The sequence below is a fragment of the Protobothrops mucrosquamatus genome, unplaced genomic scaffold (assembly GCF_001527695.2).
Source record: "Protobothrops mucrosquamatus isolate PMUCROS unplaced genomic scaffold, P.Mucros_1.0 scaffold2849, whole genome shotgun sequence".
Classification (NCBI taxonomy): domain Eukaryota; kingdom Metazoa; phylum Chordata; class Lepidosauria; order Squamata; family Viperidae; genus Protobothrops; species Protobothrops mucrosquamatus.
Genome location: NW_015388879.1, coordinates 84,014 through 110,815, shown reverse-complemented (window position 1 = coordinate 110,815; position 26,802 = coordinate 84,014). Strand labels below are relative to the sequence as shown.

Below are 26,802 nucleotides of genomic sequence, written 5' to 3'. Positions count from 1 at the left end.
GTCACATGATCAAAATTCGGATGCTTAGCAACTGACTCATATTTATGATGGTTGCAGTGTCCCAGGGTCACGTGATCCCCTTTTGCTACCTTCCTACAAGCTAAGTCAATGGGGAAGCCAGATTCACTTAACAACCGTATGATTACCTTAAGAACTGCAGTGATTCACTTAACAACTGTGGCGAGAAAAGTTGTAAAATGGGGTAAAAATTATTTAACAAATGTCTCACTTAGTAACAGAAATGTTGAATTTAATTATGACTGTAAGTAGAGAACTACCTATATTAAGTGACACCCTGTGCATATCATTCCTTTTGTTTTGGGCAGATCTTTAGGACATTGCAGTTCGGCAGGTTGACTCAGCCTTCCATCCTTCCAAGGTGGGTAAAATGAGGACCCAGATTGTTGGGGGTGATATGCAGAGTCTGTAAACCACTTAGAGAGGGCTGTAAAGCCCTATAAAGCGGTATATAAATCTAAGTGCTATTGCTATTACTCTTCATATAACGACTACTCACTTTCTCATCTTCCAAATATTCAATATCTGCAGTGTGGTAGCCATCTCTATGCCCTCGTCTCAAAACTCGAAACCTCCTCTTGCCTATAGTGTCCACCAATGATCGTCCGTCAGGAAAAAATGCTATTTTCTGAATCTCCAATATACAGCCATAGTCAGCAAAGCTGAAAAGAGACAAGCTTATTAATGCAGGACAGAAGGAAGTTTCATATTTACAGTTCTTCTTTTCCAGTTCTGCTGTGCTGTATAACCTGTGGGATGCTACTATGCCAATGCTTTGAATTGAATGGCATGGCCTACGAGGACCCAAACTCAAAAACAATACAATTTAAATGTAATTAAATTAAAATTCAAACACTATCAAATACTGGAATAACTTTCCGGCACAGATTCCCTTTCATTTGTACCCATTTGACTCTAGCATTTCACAAACAAGAAAAACTTTTAAGTTCTACCTTTTAGGCTTTACATTTACCGCATATCCAGCAAAAGTATATAAAGAACACACTTTTAACATGTTTCTTGAACTCCTGCATAGTCTCAAATAATCACATTTTCAACCAGATGCACAGGTTCCTTCCTTTTACGCTGTGAGCACACAAAACACTGCAAAAAGTCACCCTGCACAAGCGATAGACTGCATTCAATATGCAGATGTTGGAGACAGAGCTGGCATAGTGAACAAACATCAAGGGAAAGACCAGGTGATCATCTCTATTCTACCTGCCATTCATAAACATTAAGTGCAGGCTAACATGTAAAAAAGATACCAGCAAAGAAACAGATCAATATCCCTTCGTTTATTTATTTAAGATTCTGATTATATTCCTCCTAATCATTGGCATCTATCAAAGAAAGCTGATTTGCAACTTGATTTTATGAAGCTCAGTGGAGTTTTCTACTTCACTTCTCTAAAAATCTAAGTTTTGTAGGAGAGAAGGAAGAGGAAGAGAGCATTCGGTTACAATCGGGAGATGAGACTCTGCCTCCCAGTAACAAGTAGAACCCATGTATAGAATTTCAGAAAACAAAGTTAAATGTGTTTTTCTTAGAATGGTTCTACTATCTATTGATTCAACCAACCCCCAAATTGTGGGGATTCAACCTCTGCTTAGACCGAAGTTTTAAAAAGTCTGAGCAGCCCTGGGTCTTCCGTGTCACTTACTTTTTTCCATTGTCATACATGCACATGCCAAACATCTTTGTGCCAGTCTCCTGACATCTTCGCATCATGAGTCGATAGCGAGGTTCAAACACATGTAGAGGACATACAAGACCTGGAAATGACATGGTGCACACAAAGATGGGGATATTCTTGTTTAGGCTGTAAAAGAAAGTAGGGGGGAAGACCATGATCAACAAAAGGACTGTGTGTAGGAACTTGAAAAATCAACGGGAGGATTTTAGAGTAGAATATACCGCTGGATAACTTTTATGCATGAACACAAGGATACTGAGGTGAACCCTTCATGCTGGCTCAAAAAGATAAAAAAAAATGCATGAGGACTACTAAATCTACCAACCAGCCATATATTTATTAGATTTGTGTGCCCATTTTCTTCCATGAACTCTAAAGATCGCCCAAACGTTGTGTTCTATAAACCCACTATCTAGTTCATCTGTCCCATCAAGCATTGCTAGGGACATTCATCATCATTTGGACCCTCCCCTTATAGAAAGAGAGCTGTATTTCTCTGAATGGGTTTATTCAAACTTACAGGTATTCCTGGAATAAGGCATGGGGAGAATTGCCAGTAGAGCTCTGATATCAGATTAAAGAAGACACAGAGAGAAAAAGGCTTGAAGACATGAAGGTGTGAGGCACGTGTTATGGAGGAAGGGGGGCCAAGGAATAAACAAATAACTTATGATCACTATGAAAAGATTGTTGGGTTATCTAAAGCTTACCTTATGGTAGATGAATGTATGAAAACACAGAGAGAGGGAGAAAAAACACACACCACCGGTCTTCTAAATGCTGGAAAATGCTAAAAGTGCCGGGGAAGATAATTAATTGTTTCTGATCAATAATTGAAATAAACAGCAATGAATGAAGTTAGGGAAACCAGTTCATCTTGCTAAAAAGGGACCTGGAGTGATCTTCCTAACTGTAGCAAGCTTACGTTTAAGAAGAACTGAATAAAACTGTCAAATATACTTTCCAATTGCTGTAAAATAACTTTTCTGCTTCCAGGATTTTACACATAGAAATATGCAGCCAAAAGGTTCATATTTACTTTGAAAGTTCTACCATTTCAGCTTGGTGGACCAGTTTCCTTTCTGCCAGCTGTGAGGGGAAGACTGCAGTCATCAATTCTTCAAGCAGAATGGTAGTCATGTATTTTCCAGCTCTCAGATACTGGAAGGAATCAAAATATTTTACACATACAACGTACATCTTTTGTAGAATGGAAGATTGAAAGCATTCAGCAGAAGACAATCTGCTCCCCGAGTTCCTCTTTTGTACTTAGCCAGTTTTTAAGAGCAGAGGTGGGTTTTTTTTCAAAATCCAGTTCTGAATTGCACAGAACTGAAATCCCCTTTCAACAAAGTATCTTCCCAAAGAATAAAACTGTGGCTCAGGTGACCCACTGAAAGCCATGTGCAAATATTTTCCTCTGGAAATCCCACCCTGAGCACCTGTCCGTATGTAATGTTCATTATCTGATGCCAAATACAAAATTGGGTTTGCACTAATTCTTGCTAATACCTGTCAATAATTAATAAATCTGTTTGATTCAGCACTTGATAAGGAGCCTAACATTTTTATGAGATAGTCTAAAGTACTATGGCTAACTCTTATGACTTACTGTATACAAAATTATTTTCAATACTGAAGCTAATTTATTTTATTTATTAAATTTGTATGCTGCCCATTTTGCTACCAGGCGACTCTGGCCAGCTTAGATCAAAAGAAAACCAACAAATTGCTGTAATATTTGTACCTGCCAGGAGATGTGCTTTCATACACATCAGAAACACAGAAACTCTATCTTAATCAAGGTCACTTTTATTACAAAACAAAAAACAAAAAACCACTAGTCAATAATGAAAGTCAAGGATGAAGAACATATCTACCAATTTGCAAATCCTGAAAAACTGCAAAAACTGCAAAATTTAATATTCTTCAAAAGCATTGGGACTACAGAACTGGTTGTCCTCTCCTTTTCCTTGATTACATAAACAAAAGCACCCAGCAGTTGAAGGCGAACAACAGAAAATTGTCCCTTTTTTCCCTCTTACCTCTCCCAGGCTTTGCTTGCAAAGTGGGCAGTTGGGTCGGTGGTCCAGGCAACGCTCCATACACTCTTTGCAGAAAGTGTGGCCACATGGGGTGGTGACAGGTTCATATAACATACTGCAGAGAAAAAGACCATCTCTCGTTGGGCATTGACATGTTCATTAGCGTGCTACTTAAGTATGGGATGGATGGCCTGTCTATTAGGTGGCTGGAAAGAATTCAAGAAATGCTCATCAACCGATGTTCTGCCTCAAACTGAAATGGGATGCCACAGAGTTTGGCTCTGGGCTCAGTACTCTTGCACATTTCCATTAGTGACCTGGATGGAAAGAATGCTTGTTACATTTATAGACTACACAAATCAGGGTGGGAATGTCAATACCTAATAAGACAGCAGTACATTTCTGAATAATCTTAACAGGTTAAAGAAATGAATGGAAAATGACAGCATAACATTCAGCAGAGGCAAAGGCTGAGTTTTTCACTTAGATCTCAAATGCAAAGGCGTAGCATGAAGTTATTACCTAGCTTGGTAATGATACTTGAGGAAATGATGACTACAAGCTAAATATGAATTAGAACTTTGACATAGGGGGTAAAAAGGGTAAATGCAAGAAGCTTCGGTTTCAAAATGACAACAGATCCCTGCTCTGATCAGACTCCATTTCAAAGACAGTCTCCAATTCCAGGCACCTGATTTAAGATAAAATGGAAACAGTTCAGAGAAGAGCAATGAGGATGATTGGGCAACCAGTAACTAAGTGCTAGGAAAAGAAACTTAGGAGCCTGAACATGTTCAGTTTGAAAGAAAATTATGACCAGAGGGAAATATTATCATACGTCTCAGCATCCCTCAGAAGAATGATTTGTATTCTACTATCCCAGAGAATGGGAGATGGAATAATTAGATAAATGATAAGAAGAAAGATTCTGGTTGAATACTGTGTTCAGAGCAAAACCAATAGCAAGATAATGGACCCCTTTTTGCAGGATTTGTTGATGCAAAGGCTGGACAGTCGTAGATGCTTTTTATTTGAATTTTTGAATATTCATGAGATTGACAATAGTATAAATCAGGTTTTTCTTAGCCTTTTCATGACCGTAGAGCCTGTTAATTAAAATAATTGTGTTGTTATTATTCCTAGGAGCAAAGTTCTGGCAATAAAGTGACTGCCTTCAAGTGAACTTTGTTCTGAGTCTCTCATGGAATCTCATTAAGTTCTTGCCAGACTTAAAGGATTTTGCAGAAGAGAGTTTAAAAACTTTCTAGCTGCATCACAGTTCAATAATACCAAGAGAAATATGTTGCTTTCTTGGGAAATACATGATGGAAAACATAATAATCAGTTTACAGAATGAGAAGAAAACTTTTGCAATGGTGGACGGTTTTGTAAACAGCAAGCTCCTGTGTTAACTTGAAATAAACGCCTTCTTCCTGGTTCACAAGAGAGAAGTTGCAAAGAAATTGAAAAAGTCTCCACCACAATGTAAGATAAGATAAATTGGTTCTAAAGTGAAAAGTATTGAGTGCTCAAACTCTTGTAAGTCTAAATCAACATATCCTGTTAAAGACTTTGTGAATCTTTCTTGAAGATTTACTTTTAACTGAATCATCTTCCAAGAGTCGAACGCTAAGATTCCTAATACACCTGACAATTACAGATAGTCCTTGGGTTATAACCACCTATTCAATAACCATTCGAAGTTATAATGGTGCTGAACAAGGGAAACTTACAACCAGTCCACAAAATTGTGGCTGTTGCAGACCTGGCTCACAATTATGACATTGCAATGGTCACGTGATTGCAATTTCCAATGCTAACATTAAAAAACTACAATACCCACACTGTGAAACAGAATTATGTTTAAAAAAACCATTGTTCTACAATTTCTCTATTTTTTCAATACCAGTCCCCAAATTGTTCCACTCCAATTCCATCACACTGGGCCATTGTATGATACAGCCAGTGTTTCTATTTTCCACATAAAATATATATTCTGCAAAATAAATCAATTACGGTTAACTGCCGAAGACCCCTCCTTTCTTACTTTCTTTGGAATATACATCTTCAAATGAAACAAATTTCAGTTCATTACAAAAGAGTACCACTCTGCAAAAGACATTACACTGGCACACTGAGTTGGATAACAATTTCAGAGGTCAAAGAAGTCCTCTATTAAGTTCTGTCTGGACTTATTTTTCAGACACCCATCCCTTTATTGTACTGAATAGTGTCACGACATTCTAACCCAGTTTTGGTTTTTGCTCACAGCCTTTCCACAGTAAATGTTCAGGCACTGAGGTCTGCATGTCCGTTTAATATCTTCCAGTCTCCCCTTTGCATTTCAGACCTAGGCATAATTTATTTGCCCCATGTCTCAAGGTCTTTCACCCATACCATTACAACTGGGGAGAGGATTTAGAGGGCAAGAACCACATCAGACCAGAGGTGGAGGGTTTTGCAAGCAAGCTCATTTTGCCTTACTTTTCTATCAAATATTTGTGATATGAGATCCTTAAGCTTCATGGTAGGGCTAGTCTTATGTAAACCAGTCCTAACCAGCCACATGTTTAACTCTTTGGATTGTTGAAATTATTATTTTAAATTCTAATGCTAAGCTGTACTTCTAACAAAAACTTCAGTATGTAACCATCACTATTTTTCCCTCTTTTTTAACAATTAAAAAAGACTTTCTGATATCATACCATGCAGTCGGGTACCACTTCGTGTTTCCTACGAGGAGTGTCTCATTTCTGACTGGTGAAAACCTGAGTGTGCATTCTTGCACATGATTAGCAAGCAGTCCAACAAAATACACTGGATCTTAGCATGAGTAAGAATATACAGATTATGTTTTTATGGTTTTTCTATTTACAAAAACGTATATAATTTTGAATACTACTTTAAATAGATGTATTTAATATACCAAGAGGAAATGCAAATACCTTTCAAAACATGTTCTTTACTCTTCAACAAATAAGGAGAGAGTTTATCCCCAAGGCTTTTTCAGAAGTCTATTGGTTAGAACCAGTGGTGGGATTCAAATATGTGAACAATCGGTTCTCTGTGTGGATGCTGCTTCCAGAAGTCCGTTCTGGGCCTGGGCAACAAAAAATTAGCTACCGGTTCTGCCGAAGTGGTGCAAACTGGCTGAATCCCACCACTGGTTAGAACCATAAGAAGATACCTCATACTCAATTTGTACCTCAAAACCCTTTCCCCAGCAGCTCTTATTACTATGCCTTTAATTAACTGACCGTATACAAAGAGAACATTCCAAGTCTGATGTAGTCAGGAAGCCCAGGAAGCATGGACAATAGTCTTTCATAGGTTTTGTATCTGGTGATCTAATTCCTGATGTCTTTGATGAGGCCTCCTCTTCATCCAAATCTGGTTCACAAAAGGAAAGAGCAAAAAGGAAAGACAGATTATGAGCATTACACACTGACCACCTTCTCACTGAATCCCACTTTTATCCCACTTTTTGTTTTATAGGGGCAGAGATCTGGGTAGACCAAGTCACGTACTTGCAAGAAGCTATTTTGTAGGGTTCCCCTTCCTCTTAAGACCAAGGGTCTATTATGGTGTTACACCAAGTGGCAATTAATTTCCCATGAACACTGGCCACTTATATCTATTTGGGGCTCTACTCCTGCAGCCCAGACATGTTATTTTAAGTCTATAATCCCTTTCAGTGACGAAAGAAAGAAGAGTCTTCTTTTATATGCACTACTGTCTTCCAATAAAATCCACAAAACGTTCCAATTAGACCATAAATTAAAACTGGAAATAACTGCCCAGCAGCAACAGAAATGGAGCCAACATATCCTGGGCCATTAAACCCCATTCGGGATACCACTTGGTGCAGGTTCAGATGGATACTATTATATTCATCTCCAGCTGGGCCCCAAAATCACTAGAAAGATCCAGTATATACAGAAGCAGGTCTCTTCTGTAAATCATGCTGGACTGAGTGAGATGTAGCTAATTTTAACATTAAACTGGGCTGCCTTCTCTACCCTAACATTTGATCAGCATTAAAACAGTGCAATCTAATCAGGTCCTTCTTGATATGCAACAGGCATGATTCCTTGGGGCTTCCTGTAATGGAATTTGGCCTTGAGAACAGCCACATGATTCCAGGGTTTGGGGAGCATGCTCAAAGAACCTGTGTAAGGTGATCCTGCTGGGTGGTGGGTGGTGGAGATCAAATGACAGAACAAGATTTTCAAACACAGGGCCAAAATAATTTATCGTAATTAGGGGCATCAATTATTTCTCCTAGGCAGAGACAAGAAGCTTATTAAAAAAAAACATGGACTTGTAAACATTTATCGATATACTCACCTTCTTCATTTGCAGAAAGATCTGATCTGAATTTTTCCCTCATCCATTGAGACATGGGAAGTGCTGCCTGGCTATGATCAGGCATAGTTCCTTCCAGCCAAATTGCTTTTTCTTTCTTCATATCCTATTTAATAAAAGAAAGTAAACACCAAACCAAGGGTCACAAGTACAGATAGGAAAACACAGAGACAACACCACATACTCCCAGGCTGTATTTTACTCATGTACACATATTATTTCTTGATATAGTTACATAATATGACACCTTCTCTAGATACTGTTTTCTACTTCCAATGAAGTGTGATCACATCTTAGAAGGGAATTGTATAAAGATTGAATCAAATTTCTTACACTAGAATTTCTCAGATAAGTACTGGTCCACATATTCTATACAGACATAAAGTAGCTTTAATCACTTCACCAGATCAATGGAGCCACAAAGAGTACATAACAGAAACATCTGTCTATTGGACAATTTGGGCCTGATGGGCTAGCTCACGGGTCAGCAACCTCTGGAGCCGCATGCAGCTTTGAGCCTTCTCCTGCGGCTCCCAGCCTCCTCTGCCATTTGCAGAGAGAGAGACAGAGGCACTTGCGCTTTCCTTCTCTCTCTCTCTCTCTCTCTCTCTCTCTCTCTCTCTCTCTCTCTCTCTCTCTCTCTNTGTGTGTGTGTGTGTGTGTGTGTGTGTAAAAAAGAGAGTGGCCTCACCCTGTTCTCCAACGAGCTGACAAGCTTATTGGGCGGGGCTCCTGCCTTGGCTACATCTCTGCAGGAAGCAGGAAGGGCAGGAGAGAGCCAGCATGTTGCAGAACAGCTTGAAGCCAGCTTGCCAGGTGAGCAGAAGATCGGAGAGAGGGAGAGAGAGGGGGGGAGAGAAAGAGAGAGAGAGGGAGAGAAAGAGAGAGAGAGAGAGGGAGAGGGAGAGAAAGATAGAGGGAGAGGGAGAGGGAGAGAGAGAGAGAGAAAGAGAGAGAGAGAGAGAGAGAGAACTCATGCACAGCAGCCTCTATTTCTTTTTAATTAAACTCTTCAATCAAGTTTTGCCCCCCTTGCGCGTACCTGCGCACGCACGTTTTGCAACTCCCAGTGTTTTCTTTTCTCTGGGAAACGGGTCCAAGTGGCTCTTTGAGTGTTTAAGATTCCAGACCCCTGGGCTAGCTGAACTTGAAGTTCCTAAACTTCTTAAAGTTTCATTTTATTGACAACTGAAAAATTGTACAAAACTAGATAAGGGTAACTTGCATGTCATTTGGATTAAGGAGTTGCAGTATGTGTTTGATCAAACCACCAACAGTTAAAGCTTTAATAATTGAGAATTTAGACTTGCAGGTTTTGATCCTTCTCTGCATTATAATCATTTTGGTTTAAAATTCAGAAGATTGTAAATTGTGGTCTAATAAATAAGGGGAAAATATATGAATGTAATACTGAATGATAGCTTGAAAATTTGGAACCTATCAAAATATAAAGAACTAGGATCTGATGCTGTTGCATATTTCAATGTTCTAATCTCCATTAACTTTATTTTTTAAACTATTTCTTGTTCCTCTGCTATTTTTGTATTGTTTTTCTTACAGTTTAATTATTTCCTGATTTATCTTTGCTTTACTTTTTGTACTAGAATGCATTATGGTACTTAATGTTTGTTTTTAATTCTTGTATTTTTATTATTATAGATTAAAAATAGATATTGTTTAAAAGTAAAGGAGTTAATACAACTCTGTGAAAGGTAAGATAGGCTTCCCCAATCCCTAAAAATGTTAGCTAGTTCTTTTGTGAACAGATGAATGTACAAGAATTGCTATAAGTGAGAAAACTAGAGGTGAGTGGACAGTCCTGATGTGGTTGGAAACTTATGAAAGAGTCCACGTGGAAACCCTTTCACCAATGTCCCATCACATACAAATACATATTTTTGTTATACCATCTCTAAGTTTGGAACTGGTAAGGTATCATCCCATATGACCTACCGGTAGGGGTTCTTCTTCAAAACTCACAGGAAAAGTCAATTGTTCCCTTGAATTACAATCTTCCAAGTTCTGGCTACCATTGTTCTTCAACTCCATAACAGTACCAGGAGTAGGGGAGGCATCATTTGTGAGAATCTGCAACAGAAAGATTTTACATTAGTTCATTCTAAAGAAGAAACTTCCCAATAGAATCTGACTTCTGAGCAGTCTACAAGGCTCATGTCTCTCAGTTGGTTAAATATGAAGCTAGTCAGATACAGGCTTCACTTTCTTCATGCTATACTTGTCAAGACATCAAATCAGTTAAGTTTTTTTTTAAAAAAGAAAATCCTCTTTTCCAAACCAGTATTCCTCAATCTCAGGAACATTAAAATATGTGGACTTCGGTTCTCAGAACTCCCCAGCCAGCCTGCTTAAAGTTGTTCAGTCCAAAAGACTACATAGAGAAATGATTTCTCATAACCCTTACCAATACAAAAGCAACCTGCCTAACAATATATTTATTAGGGGTAAGCAAAGACCTACATTCTAAGGCCAAAATGTGATTCAGACCACAGTGAACATTATGGCCCACACCTCTCAGAAATATTGTAAGCCTTTGCCCAGCATTACACAAAAATGACAAACTGTGTGCAACCATAGACACATCCAATTATATTTTGCCATTTAAATCTTAATTTCTGTGTAGTTTAACAATTCTCAAACAAAACAAACTTTCTAAAAAAAAAAAAAGAGTGATACCCAATTGGAAAAGTATGACTAGATACAACTTCATAAATTCCATCATCTAGCAGTGTTTCTCAACCTTGACAATTTTAAGGCATGTGGACTTCAACTCCCAGAATTCCACAGCCAGCATTGCTGGCTGTGGAATTCTGGGAGTTGAAGTCCACATGCCTTAAAATTGTCAAGGTTGAGAAACACTGAACAAGAATCTCATCTTCTTTTACTAAAATCTCAAAAAAAACCACAAAAAAACCCGCTGCCTCTTCCTAAGCAAACCAATTAAGCTTCCAACATTTAATCTCAAGGTGCTTAGTCATAGTAATGCACTTACCTTTTCTATTTCATATTGAGCAGCATGGAAACTGGAGTTCAGTGTAAGGCAGTGTTGAAACTGCAGCAGGGCCTCTGATTGCTTCCCTAAGTCCAAGAGCACTTTCCCTTTTCTAAAAAAGCCCTGAAAAGAAACACGAAACACATTTCAGTTGCCTTCCTGAACTGTCATAACGTTTTGCAGCCACTGCTGCAGATTGCTTTGCATAATGCCAAAGGCCGCAGGTTTAGTCAATTAATCAACCAATTAAGTAGTCCTCAGTGTAAACTCTTGTTGAGTAGGCAGGTTGCTACTTAAATCCTCCTCCCATGATTGGCAGAACCAAAGAATCCGCCAGCTATATTCCCTCTAGTCTAGCTTGTCATTTGTCAACTGGGCAACAGTGAAAGATGTTGTTGAAACAATAAAATGGCAATCAGGATAGGGATCATTCTCTCCACCAATTTCCACAATCCCTAAGAACAGGAAAACAGTGATCAGAAAATCTGAGGCAAAAGCTAAAGCCTCTCTTTCCCGCCAGCACTTCTGGATGTGTGCTGAGACGGAAGCTATATGGAGTTAACGCACTCCCAGGTCAAAAAGAGTACACCAGAAGTATAGACTCAATGCATCTAGCTCAGAACTGTCTATACCAGTGGTGGCGAACCTATGGTACGGGTGCCAGAGGCGGCACTCAGAGCCCTCTCTGTGGGCACGCGCACCGTCACACCAGTCCTAGGCCTTCAGCTAGGTTTTATAAAACCTTTTCGCTTTAGGCCTCCGCCGCCGTGTGCAAAAAAAAAAAAAGGTTCAATCAGTCAATTTCAACTTCTTGCGGGGAAAAAAAAGATCTTGCGAAGTTGAAATTGATTGATTGAACTTTTTAATCCCACCCAGTCTGCCGTTACCCCCACAGCCACGCCCACCCAATGGGCCATGCCCACCCGGCACTCGACGATGCATAAGTGGGTTTTGGGTTGCAGTTTGGGCACTCAGTCTCTAAAAGGTTCGCCATCACTGGTCTATACCAAGTATATGTAATGTCTAATGTGTTGGTTTGTATATATGTATATCAATATGTAAACACACACACCAGAGAAAGAGGCAGAGAATTTCACTGAACATTTTTATTTTGGATTACACAGATATTCAAAATGCTGGTTAGGTATAATATTGAAATAGAACTTGGGAGACCCATGAAAACTTCATGAACATATTCATTAAGGTACTAGGATGTGAGTAGGACTCAAAGGAAACTATTTTTAATCTCAACAAGTGGCAGCACCTGATCAAACTACTCTGAGCACAGAACTTGGGTAGTTAAAAAAAAACCATTGTAGAAAGGATGAAGGGGAAGAACATACTTACAAGAGAACTATGAAATAGCTTCAATTAATGCAACAATACAACTTCTCCACTTCTTTAATGTGAAGAAAATAAAAGGCTAAAACAAAAGAGAGCTATCTGAAAATGCAAATAAAATAGGCCTTCCTCAAAAATATTCTATGCATTATTACCATAAACCTTTCTTCAAAATGTTCATACCGAAAATGTAGCAAAATGACAATCACACAGATTTCCATTCTTGCTTTGTCACATTCATAGGTTGAAGTGCTTTTTCAACAGAGCCTAAAAGAACAAGTCTGGCAAGTGTTAAAATATAAAATATTATTTCCAATAGTGATCAAACAGAAGTGATCAAATAGAAATTACTTCCCCAAAAAAATCAGTGCTTTGATTATTGTAAAAACTGATTAGCAACTATCATATTTGTGCATGTACCTTCAGAGGGGTCGAAGAAATTATTTGGGAATACACAAATATCAAAAGATAGGAAAAAAGTTTTAAAAATTAGTGAAGGAGTACCCATGAGATCAAGTTTGAACATACGCTCAACTGAAGAATGTTAAGTGCTCCAAAATAGCATTTTCAAATTACTAATCATGGTGATGCCAAACTAGCAAAACATTAATTATGGCTCTACAATGCAAGCTCTCCCTTATAAACCTGCATTGTAACATCCCTCCACCCAAAGCATGCAAGGGGAGGAGTTTTCATAGTTTTCTCAGTTTATTAAAAACATACAATTGTAGATCAAACATACAGAAGTTAAAAAACAGATTTGCATAGCATCCAATAAAAACCTATTCATACTTGCACTAACTATACCTGGGGAAGGAATAGTTTGTAATTAAGATGAAAGATTATCTCTAACTGCTAAAAGTGGTAGATGAGACATTTCAGAAGTATGTGCACTATTATCTCAGTTTCAAAGTCTATGTAAACACACAAAAGGTCTTGGTAAGGAATACTATTATATTTACCCACAAGTGCCATTGTGGGGAGAGCATCCATACATGCCAAAGTAAAGGCCCTCCTGTGAGATGGAACTAATTAGTGATACAGATATTGGGGGACTGTAAAGGGGGACTATCAGCAGAGATGAGAAAGGGTTGTTCTGTCTCTATGTAAATCAAGATTTTAAATTCTCTACTTGAGCTTTCCAGGCTACATTCAAGCCTGGCAGATACAGATGGAGGGATAAGCCACAATAAATCAGTCATCCAGTATTTGGTTCCTTGAAGTAGACTGATATCTGTCAGAACAGGTTGGACTAGAAATTTGCCTCTCCAATCATGATGTCATCATACAGATTCCATCACTTGTTCCTCCCCATTGACATACAGAGTGGGAATTTTCTGGACAGCACACTAACACTTGTCCTATAAAATATTATGCTGATTGGATGTGCAAATTCCAATCACCAATTCTTTTAAATTTATCCAAATAGTATTTAAAATAGTAAACAACCTATATTGTCTATTTTTTGTGGAGAAATTTATTGTCAGGGAGCATAATATGGATAAACATGGAGAAATTTTTACAAGGTAGTCTTGCAAAATTAACTAAGACCCCGGTTTTCCACTATCAAAGCTCAAACATTCAATATTTCCCAGAAATTCTCCCGACTGCAAATTTAGCCTATAGTTGAGCATTGATTGAAACATTGGTAAATTTCTCTTTGACAAGAGAACGTTCAGCTGAAGTCTGTGAACCTTCCAGAAGTAGTTCAAGTTCTTCTTTAGCAGGAGAATGGTTTTTAATCATTCTGTTAGAGCATATGGGTCAACATTGGCTTGTACAGAACCAGGGAAAGCCTATCTTGTATTTAAATAAGCAACTATATCAGGGGTAGGCAACCTTGGCTCTTTTATGAGTCGTGGACTTCAACTCCCAGAATTCCTGATGCTGGCTCAGGAATTCTGGGAGTTGAAGTCCACGACTCATAAAAGAGCCAAGGTTGCCTACCCCTAATTTACTATATGAAGGAATATGCTCATTTTCTGTACTATTATTGCAACTGAGATAAAATGTAGCCTTTCCAGAAATGCTATTTCATCTCACCGCTTAAAAGTTGGGAAGAACATATGCAAAGTTCTGGATCACAACACACAGCTTTGCACTTGACTCACTTCACATTCTTCTGGCTTCTGCTTGCATAGAATCTCCAAATCCTCAAGAGCCGCTTCATACTGCTGTAAAGCCACATAAAGCTCTGATCTGCACACCCTTAATGTAAGATCATCTGGAGCTGTAGGAGGAAGCAGAACATTTTACTGTTGTTCCAAGAAATAATAAAAAAACAAACACTGTACAGTTATACACACCAAGGCAATAAAAGAAAATCTCCAAGAAAGAGACTTATTGACTAGAATTGGCTGTGTTCATGTCCAATAAGTTTAGCTAGATTTTTTTTTTAAAAAAAAAGTCACTAATTCTACTTTATTGACAAGAAGGATGGTCTCAAGTATTATCCACCAGATAAAAAGGCAGATCAAATCATCTGAAGATAGCTTATTCTGATACAACAATATAGCTTATTCTGTCAAACAAATCTGTGCTTAAGGAAAAGATCTACTGTTTTCTTAGTTGGAAAGATACAATGGTACTTGTATCATTTGAGGATGGGGATGATAGGATTGAATGGTAAGAGAGAACTCATCCACTGAGTAGATTTCCAGAATTAAAAAGTTATTCAATGACAGAAAGTCCCTATCAAAGAAGTTTCCATTACAGAGATGTTAAGAGAATGAGGAATAAAGAACAAGAGAGACAATTCAGTCTCCGAGCTGTCAAATACTCTCTTGTAGTATAAATCAGGTAAAAATTAGTCCTTGTTTCTTGCATTAAATTTAAAAAAAAACCTGAACCACCATATCCAGTGGTGTGCGGGCAAGCATTACCCTGAACCAACACCACACCAGAAGTCAGCATGCCCCGACCCGACGCTTGTTATGGATCGCTCGTCTCAGTTTTCATAACATTTCACAGTAGACTTTTGAATTGATAGTCAAACCACGCTCCATGAACTTCACTAGCAGTACTCCTTTGGCATCTTCACATTTGGCGGGATTTTCTATTTCCGGTGTGGTGTTGGTTCACGATAATGCTCGCCCACACACCACTAGACGCACCCAAGAACTTTTGAAGCAATTCCGTTGGGATGTTTTGGATCATACACACACCCAGTAGCCCAGATTTGGCACCGAGCGACTACTACTAAGGAATTTCAAACCTTGTAAGACATTATGACAAGTGCCTCAATTTGAATGGTGATTATGTCAAAAAGTAATGTAATGTTGTAGTTTTCTAATGTGTATAATAAAAGTTCTGTATCTGCGAGTGTCTGTCATTGATAACCAAATGGAGGTTTATTTCCGAATTGCCCTTGTACAATGTTCTAAGCGTTCCTAATCTCCAAAACTTTTTTCAAGGATCAGTTAAAATGAAAAAAAAAAATAGATTTTTTTTTAAAAAAATGCCAAATACAAGATTAATTTGATAGCATATTTTCATCTCATCTGCTTTGTGCTTATAGAGAAAAGTATAGTATAAATGGTAAAAAGCTGAAATGCAGAAGATTGTTTAACATTGCTCAGGCTATCAGCTCCTTGATAGTCCATGTTATAAATGTACCTGGACTAAATTCAAGGGCCACTAAATTTGAGTTCTAGCCATATTCATTGAAGAAATCCTCCAAGTAAGAAAAAATCAGGGTAGATGAAAATATTCCCGTATAAGGCTCACTTGTTGATTGAAACACCTGTACGCGTGTCTCTGACTCATTGCAAAACAAGAGCTAGCATTTTATAACAGGCTGTTGGTGCACTATAAATGAGAGGGGTGTGTCATCTTCCACACACACAGGAAAGTCTGAATCAGAAAAGGAAGCCTGATTCTTAATTACTCATTCCTAAGTCCTAAGGTTTAAGTAGCATCAACTTTACCAGTGCCAAAGCTGACTTTAAGATTACAGATGAAATGAGATGATTTCCCCTAGCCTAGATAATAACAGAAGGTCATCTTTTTCCCCCTGACAAAGACACTTTTAACATAAAAGTATGTTAAAAGAAATTTGGTATATCTATCATCATCATGACATCGCCATAATAGGAAAGTAGCATCTGTTGAAAGCCTGCTTCTTCAGTAAGTGGTAAAGAAATAAAGACTCCATGAAACCTTAACCTGCAGTGTACAAGAACAATAACCATTTCAACATTGAAATTGGTGCTCTGAGGGAATTCTCTCACCTTAACATTTGAGGTAGGATTAAGATTCCCTTAAAATTGGAGGAAGGGTTAAGATTCCCACATAATTTGGGACCGGTCACAACTGCTCATAGCTGTTACTTCAGAAACTTTCAAAACCTCAAATCACAGAAATGATACTGAAATATTATAAAGATCTGCTCTATTTTATTTTTGCCACCCATGAACAGTTAAAGATGGCCCCATAGCCTCCAAGGTGGCCAGCAAGTTACATAACTCAATTTTTAAAGCAACCTAAGGAATAATCCCCCAGGAACAACTAACTCTCCTATCACCATACACACTTTAGATTTATATTTCATTTTCTGATGTGGCCATTACCATTGTTTTCACCTCCGTGGACAAAATCTGCAACGGAAGCGAACTATTGGTAAGCCTTTTTTTTTTTTTTTGGCTTAAAAGAAGAAAATCGCAAGTTTCATCAGCAAGGCACAAGTGGGACACCCTGTACACCCAAAATTTGTATCACGCCCGTGACCAGTAAAATCACCAGCCTTAAGGAAGAGGAAACCCATAGCTAAGTCAGTGAAAAGGGCTGCCAAGAATTGTCCCTCGCCTGCTTACACAATGCAGCCAGCGAGATGGTGGCAAGTTTGCATAACCAGGGAGCACCCGGCGGCCGGTCCCCGCGCATAAAAGTCTCCCTTCCCCTTCGCCCCGCCGTTCAACCTCGCAACACCTTCTAAAAAGCACCTCTGGATAGCACGCAAACCTTACCCAAGTCGATTCCCTTCTGAAGTGTCCTCAGCGCTTCCTGGAAGTCCCTGTTGCTCACCAGCTCCTGCAGGTCCCTTTTCAACCGGGCCACCTTGGCGGCCGGATCCAAGCCCTTTTCTAGCAAGTTCCCGAGGAGGACGTTCGAGCCCGGCGTCCGCGGGCCCAGGAGTCCGAGTTTCTCGCCGCAGAGGCGGCACTCGGAAGGCAAGGTTTCGCCCAGGCATCTCCTGCAGAAGGAATGGCCGCAGGAGACCGTCACCGGGTCCCAGAGAAGCAGGCGACAGGAGGGACAGAGGAAGAGCTCCATGCTTCTGCTCTGCCAGGAGGGGGCGGGAGGCGGGAACCGCGGACTAAACGGGAGTCCGGAGGGCACCGGGCAAAGGTCGACGGCTTCCTAAGAGCAGCAAAGAAAGGCGGCCGAAAGGGCCAGTGGGACACTTTCGCAAAGCCTGAACTTCATTCCCCCTTGTTTTGCCCTGTCCTAACCAGCAAAGCGGAATATAACCCGCCGGCTCTTAAAAGTCCCAAACTTCCCTTGCAGTTCCCGATGCCCCCCGGGGGAATTTCTTCGACTTCCGAAGGAAAAAAAAAGCTGCTCGCTCCAGGCGCTGGAACATTCCAGCCCCCCAAAAGCAAACTCGTCGGGTTTCTGCTAACTTCGCGCGCAGCAACCGGGTTTGCTTTCCATGCCACGACCACTAACTAAATCAACAGCTTCATCTTTTCCCCGCGCCGCCTGAGCATCTAGCGCTCTCCGGCCACGGCTGGCTGGTTTCCTCCAAGTCTTAACTGTTTAATTCAGCAACACTCTTGCGCCCATCAATCAATCAATGGGCAGTCGCCGGAGAAGACGCTCGCCGAAGGTGGGTCCCTTCATTTCGTCTGGGGCGATTTCTTCGCCTGGCAGGAGACGGCATCCTTTTTCTAGTTAGCGACCAGGAGGCGGAAGGTGTCGCGGCGTGGGACGAATTCAAAGGAGGAGGGGCCCCAAACCAGTAACTTTTCCGCCTCCGCGCAGTATATTGTCTTATTTACGCCGAATCCGCTTTCGGCTACCGGATTGTTCCGATGACCTTCTATACGGACAAAACACACAAAATTACCACCGCCACCAGCACCCCCAGCCGTAATATTACATAAAATCGGGAGCAGCCCCGTGTGATGGCGTCGGAGAGCCAGCTGATTGGCTGCCAGCTTCGGCCGGCCCCCACTGCGAAACAGACGTAGCGAAGTACGTTTCATAACCTCCGAGAAGGGATGAAAGTTGGGAGCCGCGAACCGGTCGGCTAAAGAAACCGAGGGGGGGGGGGGAGAGGGGCGGTGTCTTATCTCCTCCTTCGTTCTGCCTTGACGTCACAAAGAAGTTGCTTTCCTAAAGGAAGAAGTGTCAGCGAAGAACGTTCCGCTTCCCGCTGCGTCGTTCTGAAATTCTGGCATCTCGTGACTCCTTCCCCTGACATTGCCTTGCTCCGAGGAATTGATATATGAGTGTAAAAAGAGAATGCGACCGATATGCAAGGGTGGTTTCGGTAAGAGCACAGTCTTGTGGGAAGTCAGCCCCTTCCCTCCCAGAGAAAGAAATATTTTTGGAAATATTTAAAAGGCAGAATATATTTCCCCTAAAGGATTTTAAAAGCAGAAAACCAACCCCGCCCCCCAAGTCTCTCTGTCTCAAACAGAAGCCAGGTCTGCAGAATTGCAGATGTGGTAATCTTGTCAGAAAGACTGGCGTCAGGAAACTGGGATTAGGAAGAAAGATCCCTAGAATCAACCATCCCTCATACCAAAAATCTTAAGAGTCATCAGCCACAGTCCCAGGGAAGCAGGATATGACCTTTGGGACATAATAGGATTAACCCACCGCCATCAGAATACCAGAAAGGCACACTCAGACTCAGATCAAAGTTCATGCCACAGGAAAAACTCCAAACAAAAGGCTCAAAAGGTATAAAAACCCACGCCCTACATGTGTTCTCTCTCTTTTTTTCTTCCAGAGTCATCTTTCTGTCTGGCTCTCCTCTTCAATAAACTGCAACCTTCTTTCTAAAGCAGTCGCCATGTTGTTTATTCCCGGCTTGGACTGAACTATGATGAAGACTATTCCTTCAACAGTCCCATGCAAAGGTGTACACCAGTTAGCCTTAGGTAATGCCTAGATATAATCTACATAGAAGCAAGCCGCCGCATCTCCCAATGCAAGATTTTTATTAACTCTAATTGATTCAGTCTTGGGAGAAGAATATCTTCAACAGTACGTGGGTCTCGGGCTCCTTTAAGAAAAGATGGCTCTAAAAAACATGCTTTCAAATTATTCAGGTTATTTGTGCAGAAGCAAACCCCAAGGAATTAAATAGTAGGTTTTTATAGGAGGACATCTTTAAGAATGGGGAAAAAGATCACTGTATATAAACCCTATTGTAATTGTAAAGGCTTTGGCTAAACAGCCGGTTCCATTCGGTCAGCTTGGTGAAAAAAACACCAGTTTGCTTCTAGGGTAACTTACAAGAATATTGTTGTCTGGAACAGCAATCCTGCATACATTGCATAAAGTGCAAGCAGGGCCAGTGGCAGGCAGCAAACTTGACATCTCCAACCAATGTCTGTGGAGATTTTCAGTCATTTTCAGTCAGAACTGAAGAAGCTTCTTTGATGAAAAGCGAAACGTCTTCAAGGAAAAAGTCAAAGTCCAGTTGCCTTTTGAAAAAGCACCTTTGGGATCTCCAACCAATGCACACAGACACAGGTGCGTGCACTAAAAGACAGTGTTTTCCTAAAAAAACATTTTTAGCTTGAGATTTAGCTTGTCCAATAATGGCTTGTGGTTTATGCTAGTTTTTGTCAACCTCAGCAATTTTAGGATATGTGGACTTACAACTCTCAAAATTTCACCAGCCAGAATGCTGGGAAGTTAAAAGTTCATGCATCTTGAGGTTGCTGAGGTTGAGAAGCATCGGTTTATGCTATGAGCTGGTGGAAGTAAATCCTGGTCAATAATAATAATAATAATAATAATAATAATAATAATAATAATAATAATAATAATAATAATAATAATAATAATAATAATAATAATAATAATAATAATAATAATAATAAAGTTGGAAGGGACCTTGGAGGTCATCAAGTCCAACCCCCTGCTCAGGCAGATAACCCTATACCATTTCGGACAAATGGCTGTCCAGTTTCTTCTTAAAAGCTTCCAGTGTTGGGGCATTCACCGCTTCTGGAGACAGGTTGTTCCACTGGTTAATTGTTCTAACTGTCAGGAAGTTTCTCCTTAGTTCTAGGTTGCTTCTCTCCTTGATTAGTTTCCATCCGTTGCTTCCAAGATTGATTTGGGTTGTTTTGAAAAGATGAGAAAAGTTAATGTTATTTATTTTTGTTGACTCTTTTAGAGATTCACACAATAACCCAGACCCCAGTGTGGTTTAATATGCCATCAGAATGTGGTGATTTGCAATATTTGGAGCCACTCTTTAGAAGCTAGATTACTGGTCTTCCTTCCCAAACCTGCTATTTAACCCAGATATTGGATCATATCTCCCAAATTTCTCTACATTTATCCTAGTTTATGAAAAAAGTTCAAACATCAAAATCAGACTTTGGAGTCATGATTAATCATACCACCAGAGGGAAAAAATGCATGGGTAGGGTACAAAAATCCAACAAAAATGCATCATAAAAATAGTTGAGATAGCAGAATATTGAAGGAACAGATCAAGTTAATTTGGGAGAATGGATCATATGCCCCTGTATTCAGTAATGAGATAAGTGGATCATATACCCTGAACCAATATTCAGTAGTGAGATAAATATTCTGTAGCTTGACCCCTTTTGTAAACAGCCCCCTTTCAAAAAGAAGCTTCTGTGATAAGGAATATCACCCTGTCGTTCACATTCTTTTGCTTAGCTAAAAACAGGACAAAATGGCTAACAAATATTGATCAACTTTCACAATATCATTATAGCCAGTAGTAATTGCCAAAATATTAGGAAATCATCATAGGTTGTTACAACACCTCTGTAGAAACAATCACAGCAAATCTTAGATTATGAAATCTAGTCGAAATTAAGAGTTACCCTGTTGTTTTCCTGCAGAATAATCTTTACCTCACAATGCTGCTTATCATTTTAATAAGTACAGAAAATTTCCCCCTAATTGGCATTTACACATTACATTTTAGTTTAAGAGACAGTTATGAGATGTAATTTCAAAGAAAACAATCTGAAGAGCTGGTTGCTATGGCAATTTACACACAGCTTCATGCAAATTAATAACTCAAGATTTTTAAGAATCACACAAAACCAATAATTTCATTCATCCAGAGAGGTCAAGTATAAGATAAACAAATAAACCATAAATTACATGTTCCTGTGGTCCTGTCTTTTTATTGCTTTTATAAGGCAGCATTCTTTATAATAGTATCTAAATTATATGCAGTTAGTCCTTGCTTAGCTAACACAACTGGGACAGGCAACTCCATTTTAGGAATTATGGCCAATAAATGAAACATCATGTAACCACTATGGACTTATGACCTGCTGCAATAATTGAGACATTATGTTATCGTAACTTCCTATTTTACTGCCACCTTCTCCATTCTGCTTGTTGCAAAGTACACAACTGGCAATCACAGGACCACAGTGACACTGCGTAGATCATAAATGCAAGGACTGGCTGCAAAGGTAATTTTTTCACCGCCATCATAACTTTGAAGAGTTGCTAAACAAGGTGGTTGACAAGCGAGGTCTACCTGTAATTCTGTCTTCATGGAGATTGGTTCGATATATTTTTCTGCCTACTTTTTGTTAAGCTTTTAAACAGGGAAAAATAGGGGTCTCTAATTTGAATCAATTCAAGTTAACAGATGGCTGCTGTGTTTCAAAACGGAGATCAGCCCTCAGGATAGCTTTGTGCCATCTAAAATTAATATTTAAAAATCATTTGAATTTCAGTTGTAATCAACATAATGGCACGTCCTACTTCATTCTCACCCAATCCTGAGGAAATCTAAATCATTATTTCTCATATTCTATCAATGTTGAAAAAACAGGAATTGCCCAAACCCCATTATTTCAGCAAATATATGTGTTTCCAATGATAAATTCAAGCTTCATTCCCAAGTCAGTACAGGCCACAGTGGTCCCTCCTTGGACTGTTAGGTTCCATTTTACAGTTTGGTAAAATATAATGTGCAAGATTTATTTAAAAATATGTTCCAGTTCAGATAAAACAATGTTTTAAATGATTAGAATTATTACAGCATTAACATATAATACAAGTTAGTCCTTGTTTAGCAATTGCCTCAGATAGTTGGCAATTAAAAAAAGTAACTTTTTGACCAATGCCTGCATTTAGGACAACAAAAGCCTTCAGTATGAAACTGATTAAGGTCTGCTCAGTTTCCAGCAGCTACTAGTCCCCCATCAAGTAATTAAGATCATAGAGCTTAACTTTTTAGGGAAGTGCAGCTCAGAAAGAGATGGCTTGTGAGAGGGTGAAAAAGGAAAGAAAACCAGGTTCAGACAGAGAAAGCTGTATGAGGGAACTTTATCTGAATGAGACAGAAGCAACTAGCAATTTTCACAGCATCTTTGTCTCTCAGTCATGTGGTTCCATGTGTATCATTTTGCTGGAACCAGCTGCAATCACTAAATGAGGACTACCTGTAGTTTAACATGTGGCAGGAGCATGATATTATAGTGTAGAGTGAGACTTGCTGACAAGAGCTTTTCCAAAGAGCGAGAATAGAGGCTGCAGTGTGCCAGTGGAAGCAGTAGATGGCACCCTTCCCTCAGTGTTGTAGATCAATATTTCTCAATGTTGGCAACTTTAAGATTTGCAGACCTCAACACCCGAAATTCCCTAGCCAGCACGCTAGGGAATTCTGGGAATGGAAGTTGACACATCATAAATTTGCCATGATTGAGAAACACTGTTATAGACTGATTCTCTCATATACAGAGAAAAACTCTTATCACACCCCAGAGTACTCCATGCCAGGAACCTCTCCTTAAAAAGGTAAAAGTATCCTCACATCAGCCTCTGTTGCCAGTGACGACATAAATACAACCTTGCAGCTTTCTTGCCTACAGTACAGAACTAGTTTGCAACTGCCTTCCTTAAATCATTTTTTTTCTCTAAAGGACAAGAGATCAGCCACAATCAGTCTTCTATATACATTCTTACTATAGCAGCTTAAGCCTAGTAGTGGAAACACACCTCGAACATAAGCAGGAATCTTTTAAAAGGGCTGTTGATAAGTAGCACAGGCATGTGGTTTACAGGGAGAAAGTGCCTGTGGCAGAACCAGCTGCCATGAAAAGTGTGTAAATCAAATGAGTATCAAACAATACATTGTATTTACTGTTATTTTCCACTGCCAATCTTAGCAACTGCTTATTCAGATTAGTTGCATTCCATAAGTTCTCAGTAATTCTCTTCTCACAAGCACATTTAACCAAAACCTGAACTGCCCTCTTTTGATTTCCCTGGCCTGGTTGCTCTCTTCCTTCTGCTTGACTAATATTAGGAAGCCCCTTTCTTGTCTATTTATCCAACACTCTGTGATTGAAACAGCCAGTCATAGCCATATCATAAGGGTTATTTTTTACTTGAGGAGATACCTGCCAACCATTGGACTAATTCTTCTCCAAGCTCACATTATCATGGCACCTTTCTTGCAATGCCTTTTTTTATTCGTTTCACCTTGCTTGGGCAAAATTGTGTGTATCTGTGTGTCTGTGTCTGTGGGTTGATAAGTCCATGGTAGCCTTGATTCATAAATATGGGGTTAAGACAGGTAAAGGTCCTCCTCAAGCACAAAGTCCAGAAGTGGTTTCCAAGTAGAAACAAAAGTGCTTACCGGTATGTTCTTTTATCAGCACAGTCAATTTGGCCATCTCTGCTAATTGCATCAGCTTTTGTAACTGTTCATCCATGGTAGGAATTGAGGTATCCTTCCACTTTTGTGCATAGAGCAGTCTTGCTGCCATCACCATATATAAAATCAGAGTTCCAATTTTTTTTCCAGTTCTCTTTCCATTAGACCCAGAAGGAAAGTTCACTTTAAGAATTTTTTGCATTAATATATGAATCCTACTCCAATATTTCTTTGCCTTATTACATGTCCACCATAAATGGTAAAAAGTCCCTTCTTTACATTTACATTTCCAACATTCATTCAAAATACCTTTATACATTCTAGATAACTTATCTGGTGTTAAATACCAGCGATGTATCATTTTGTAAAAATTTTCTTTTAGGCTATAATTTAATGTGAATTTTAAGACTTTTATCCACATATTCTCCCATTGTTCAAACATCACATTATTTGTGCTTGAGGTGGAAAAAAATGATTATTATGATTTTGGGTTTTACCAATTAGGCTGATTTGCTGATACAGAAATGGCTAGTGCATACTATTATAGAAATGTAAAAAGTTGAGATTTGATTTTAATGTCTGATTTTACTGCAACAGAGAGAGTTGGAAGTCAATGCCTTTTGCTTCTTCCCCTCCCCTTTTTCACACCTTTTTTGTTTTGTTTGTCCCCTACTATTTGCTTTTGTATTGTCACATTTTATGTTATAAATGAATAAAACTAATTTAAAAAGACAGCTAAAGGTCAAAATAAGATGAAATGAGATAATGAGCGCTCCATGGCACCGGACCTGGTTACCTTCGAGACCGCCTCCTGCCACAGATTACCCCCCACCGACCTGTACGCTCTCACAGAGTGGGTCTCCTCAGGGTACCGTTGGCCAGGCAGTGCCGGCTGGCGACCCCAAGGGGGAGGGCCTTCTCTGTGGGAGCTCCCACNGGGTTTTAATTACTTTTAATTGGACACTTTCAAATATTTCGTTTTAATTAAATTTTAATTAGGTGTAATATGTATTTATGTTAGCTTTTTATCATCTGTCAGCCGCCCTGAGTCCGAAAGGAGAAGGGCGGGATATAAATGCAATTAATAATAATAATAATAATAATAATAATAATAATAATAATAATAATAATAATAAGATAAATGAAGAATGCTGAGAATAATGCTTCTTATTCAAAAATAGAAAGAAAAAAATAGTATTTCATTAGTTCAGCGAGAATGACAAAGTGGTACTATATAGCAAAGAATAGAGAAAAGGGTTTTTTTTCCTGCTGGGTTTGCATACTCTGACATAGAACTAGGTAGTTAGTGTGAGTTTGCAAATCCCACCAGTGTGATTACTTTATGGCACAAGGTGCCACTACTAAGGCAATGATGAGATAAGCACAGGTTGAGTCCCTACTTCACACAACAATAAAGGAAGAAGGAGGGAAACACATCCAAAGTTGCCAGATTCTGATACTACAGGTATTCTTCAGGTTACAACTACTTGTTCAGCCATTGTTCAAACTTATGATGGTTCTGAATCGGGGGAAGGAGGGACTTATGACCAGTCCTTGGAGTTCTGCCCATCGCAGCATTGCTACATTCAGATGATCACTAACCATGTTTGGTGCCTTGCTGGCAATTACAACATTGCAGCAAACTGCAGTTATGTGAACAAGATTTCCCGTGTTCTTTGACAACTTCCCACAAGCAAAGTCAATGGTGAAGCTGACAGGAAACTGGAAGTCAATCATGTGAGATTCCTGCTTGATGACAGCAACCAGGAGTGCTGTCACTAAGCAACACAGCCACATGAACCATGTCACTTAATGACAGTAATTCCAGTCCTTACTGCTATTGTAGCCTTGCATAGAGTGGTTCCAATAAAAGTAGTTTCATATTTATATGGCTTTGGTTTCTTAGTCTGGCCTATTTTACAAGGCTAATTTTAACCATGGCTTGATATACTTTCTTTGATCATGGGCATACCATAATGCCATCAATATATTGTTCATACTGATTATATGAACTTCCACTGATCTAATTTTAAAGCCATTTAAATGACTGCCACCATATTTTGTAGCACCCAGCCCTTTTGTAATATTACCTTTCATGTAATCGCCAGGTTTAATATAGCCAAGTGCAATTGCTATTTCAGTTCCTTACTTAAACTTCTCCTCATAAATTATATGGCATCACTGCTTCATTCAACACTGAGTTTTTATTTTAAGTAAGTGTAATGTCCTGCCCTGAATACAATCATCTTCAGAGGTCATGGCTGCAGATGAACTATTCCTAGAGTAGTGCAGATTGAATTCCGAATTGTCTTTTTCTTTTAGTTCTAAAGTGAGTTTATCCATTTCGGCACATTCATATATCTGCCGCAGTTAATATGTGTAGAATCAAATATCTTATTTTCTTGTCAAATTTCTTTTTAAGTATTCCCAGGAGAAATGTTTCCGGGTTTAGTTCTATTTGGCATTTTGTTAGCTCGTG

General features: G+C 39.3%; 1 protein-coding gene across 1 annotated transcript in view; it reads right to left on the bottom strand.

Moving 5' to 3' along the window:
- The window catches only part of LOC107296515 (LON peptidase N-terminal domain and RING finger protein 1), a 28,630-nt gene extending 10,884 nt beyond the window's left edge, over positions 1-17,746 (bottom strand). The window contains exons 1-10 of the mRNA XM_029286088.1: positions 17,440-17,746; positions 14,587-14,705; positions 11,135-11,257; positions 10,078-10,212; positions 8,107-8,230; positions 7,017-7,149; positions 3,760-3,874; positions 2,754-2,875; positions 1,682-1,840; positions 518-680 (exon numbers count right to left, since the gene is read on the bottom strand). Coding sequence (XP_029141921.1) covers positions 518-680; positions 1,682-1,840; positions 2,754-2,875; positions 3,760-3,874; positions 7,017-7,149; positions 8,107-8,230; positions 10,078-10,212; positions 11,135-11,257; positions 14,587-14,705; positions 17,440-17,746 — 1,500 coding nt within the window. The remainder of the gene's footprint in view (positions 1-517; positions 681-1,681; positions 1,841-2,753; positions 2,876-3,759; positions 3,875-7,016; positions 7,150-8,106; positions 8,231-10,077; positions 10,213-11,134; positions 11,258-14,586; positions 14,706-17,439) is intronic.
- Between the last annotated feature and the right edge of the window lie 9,056 nt (positions 17,747-26,802).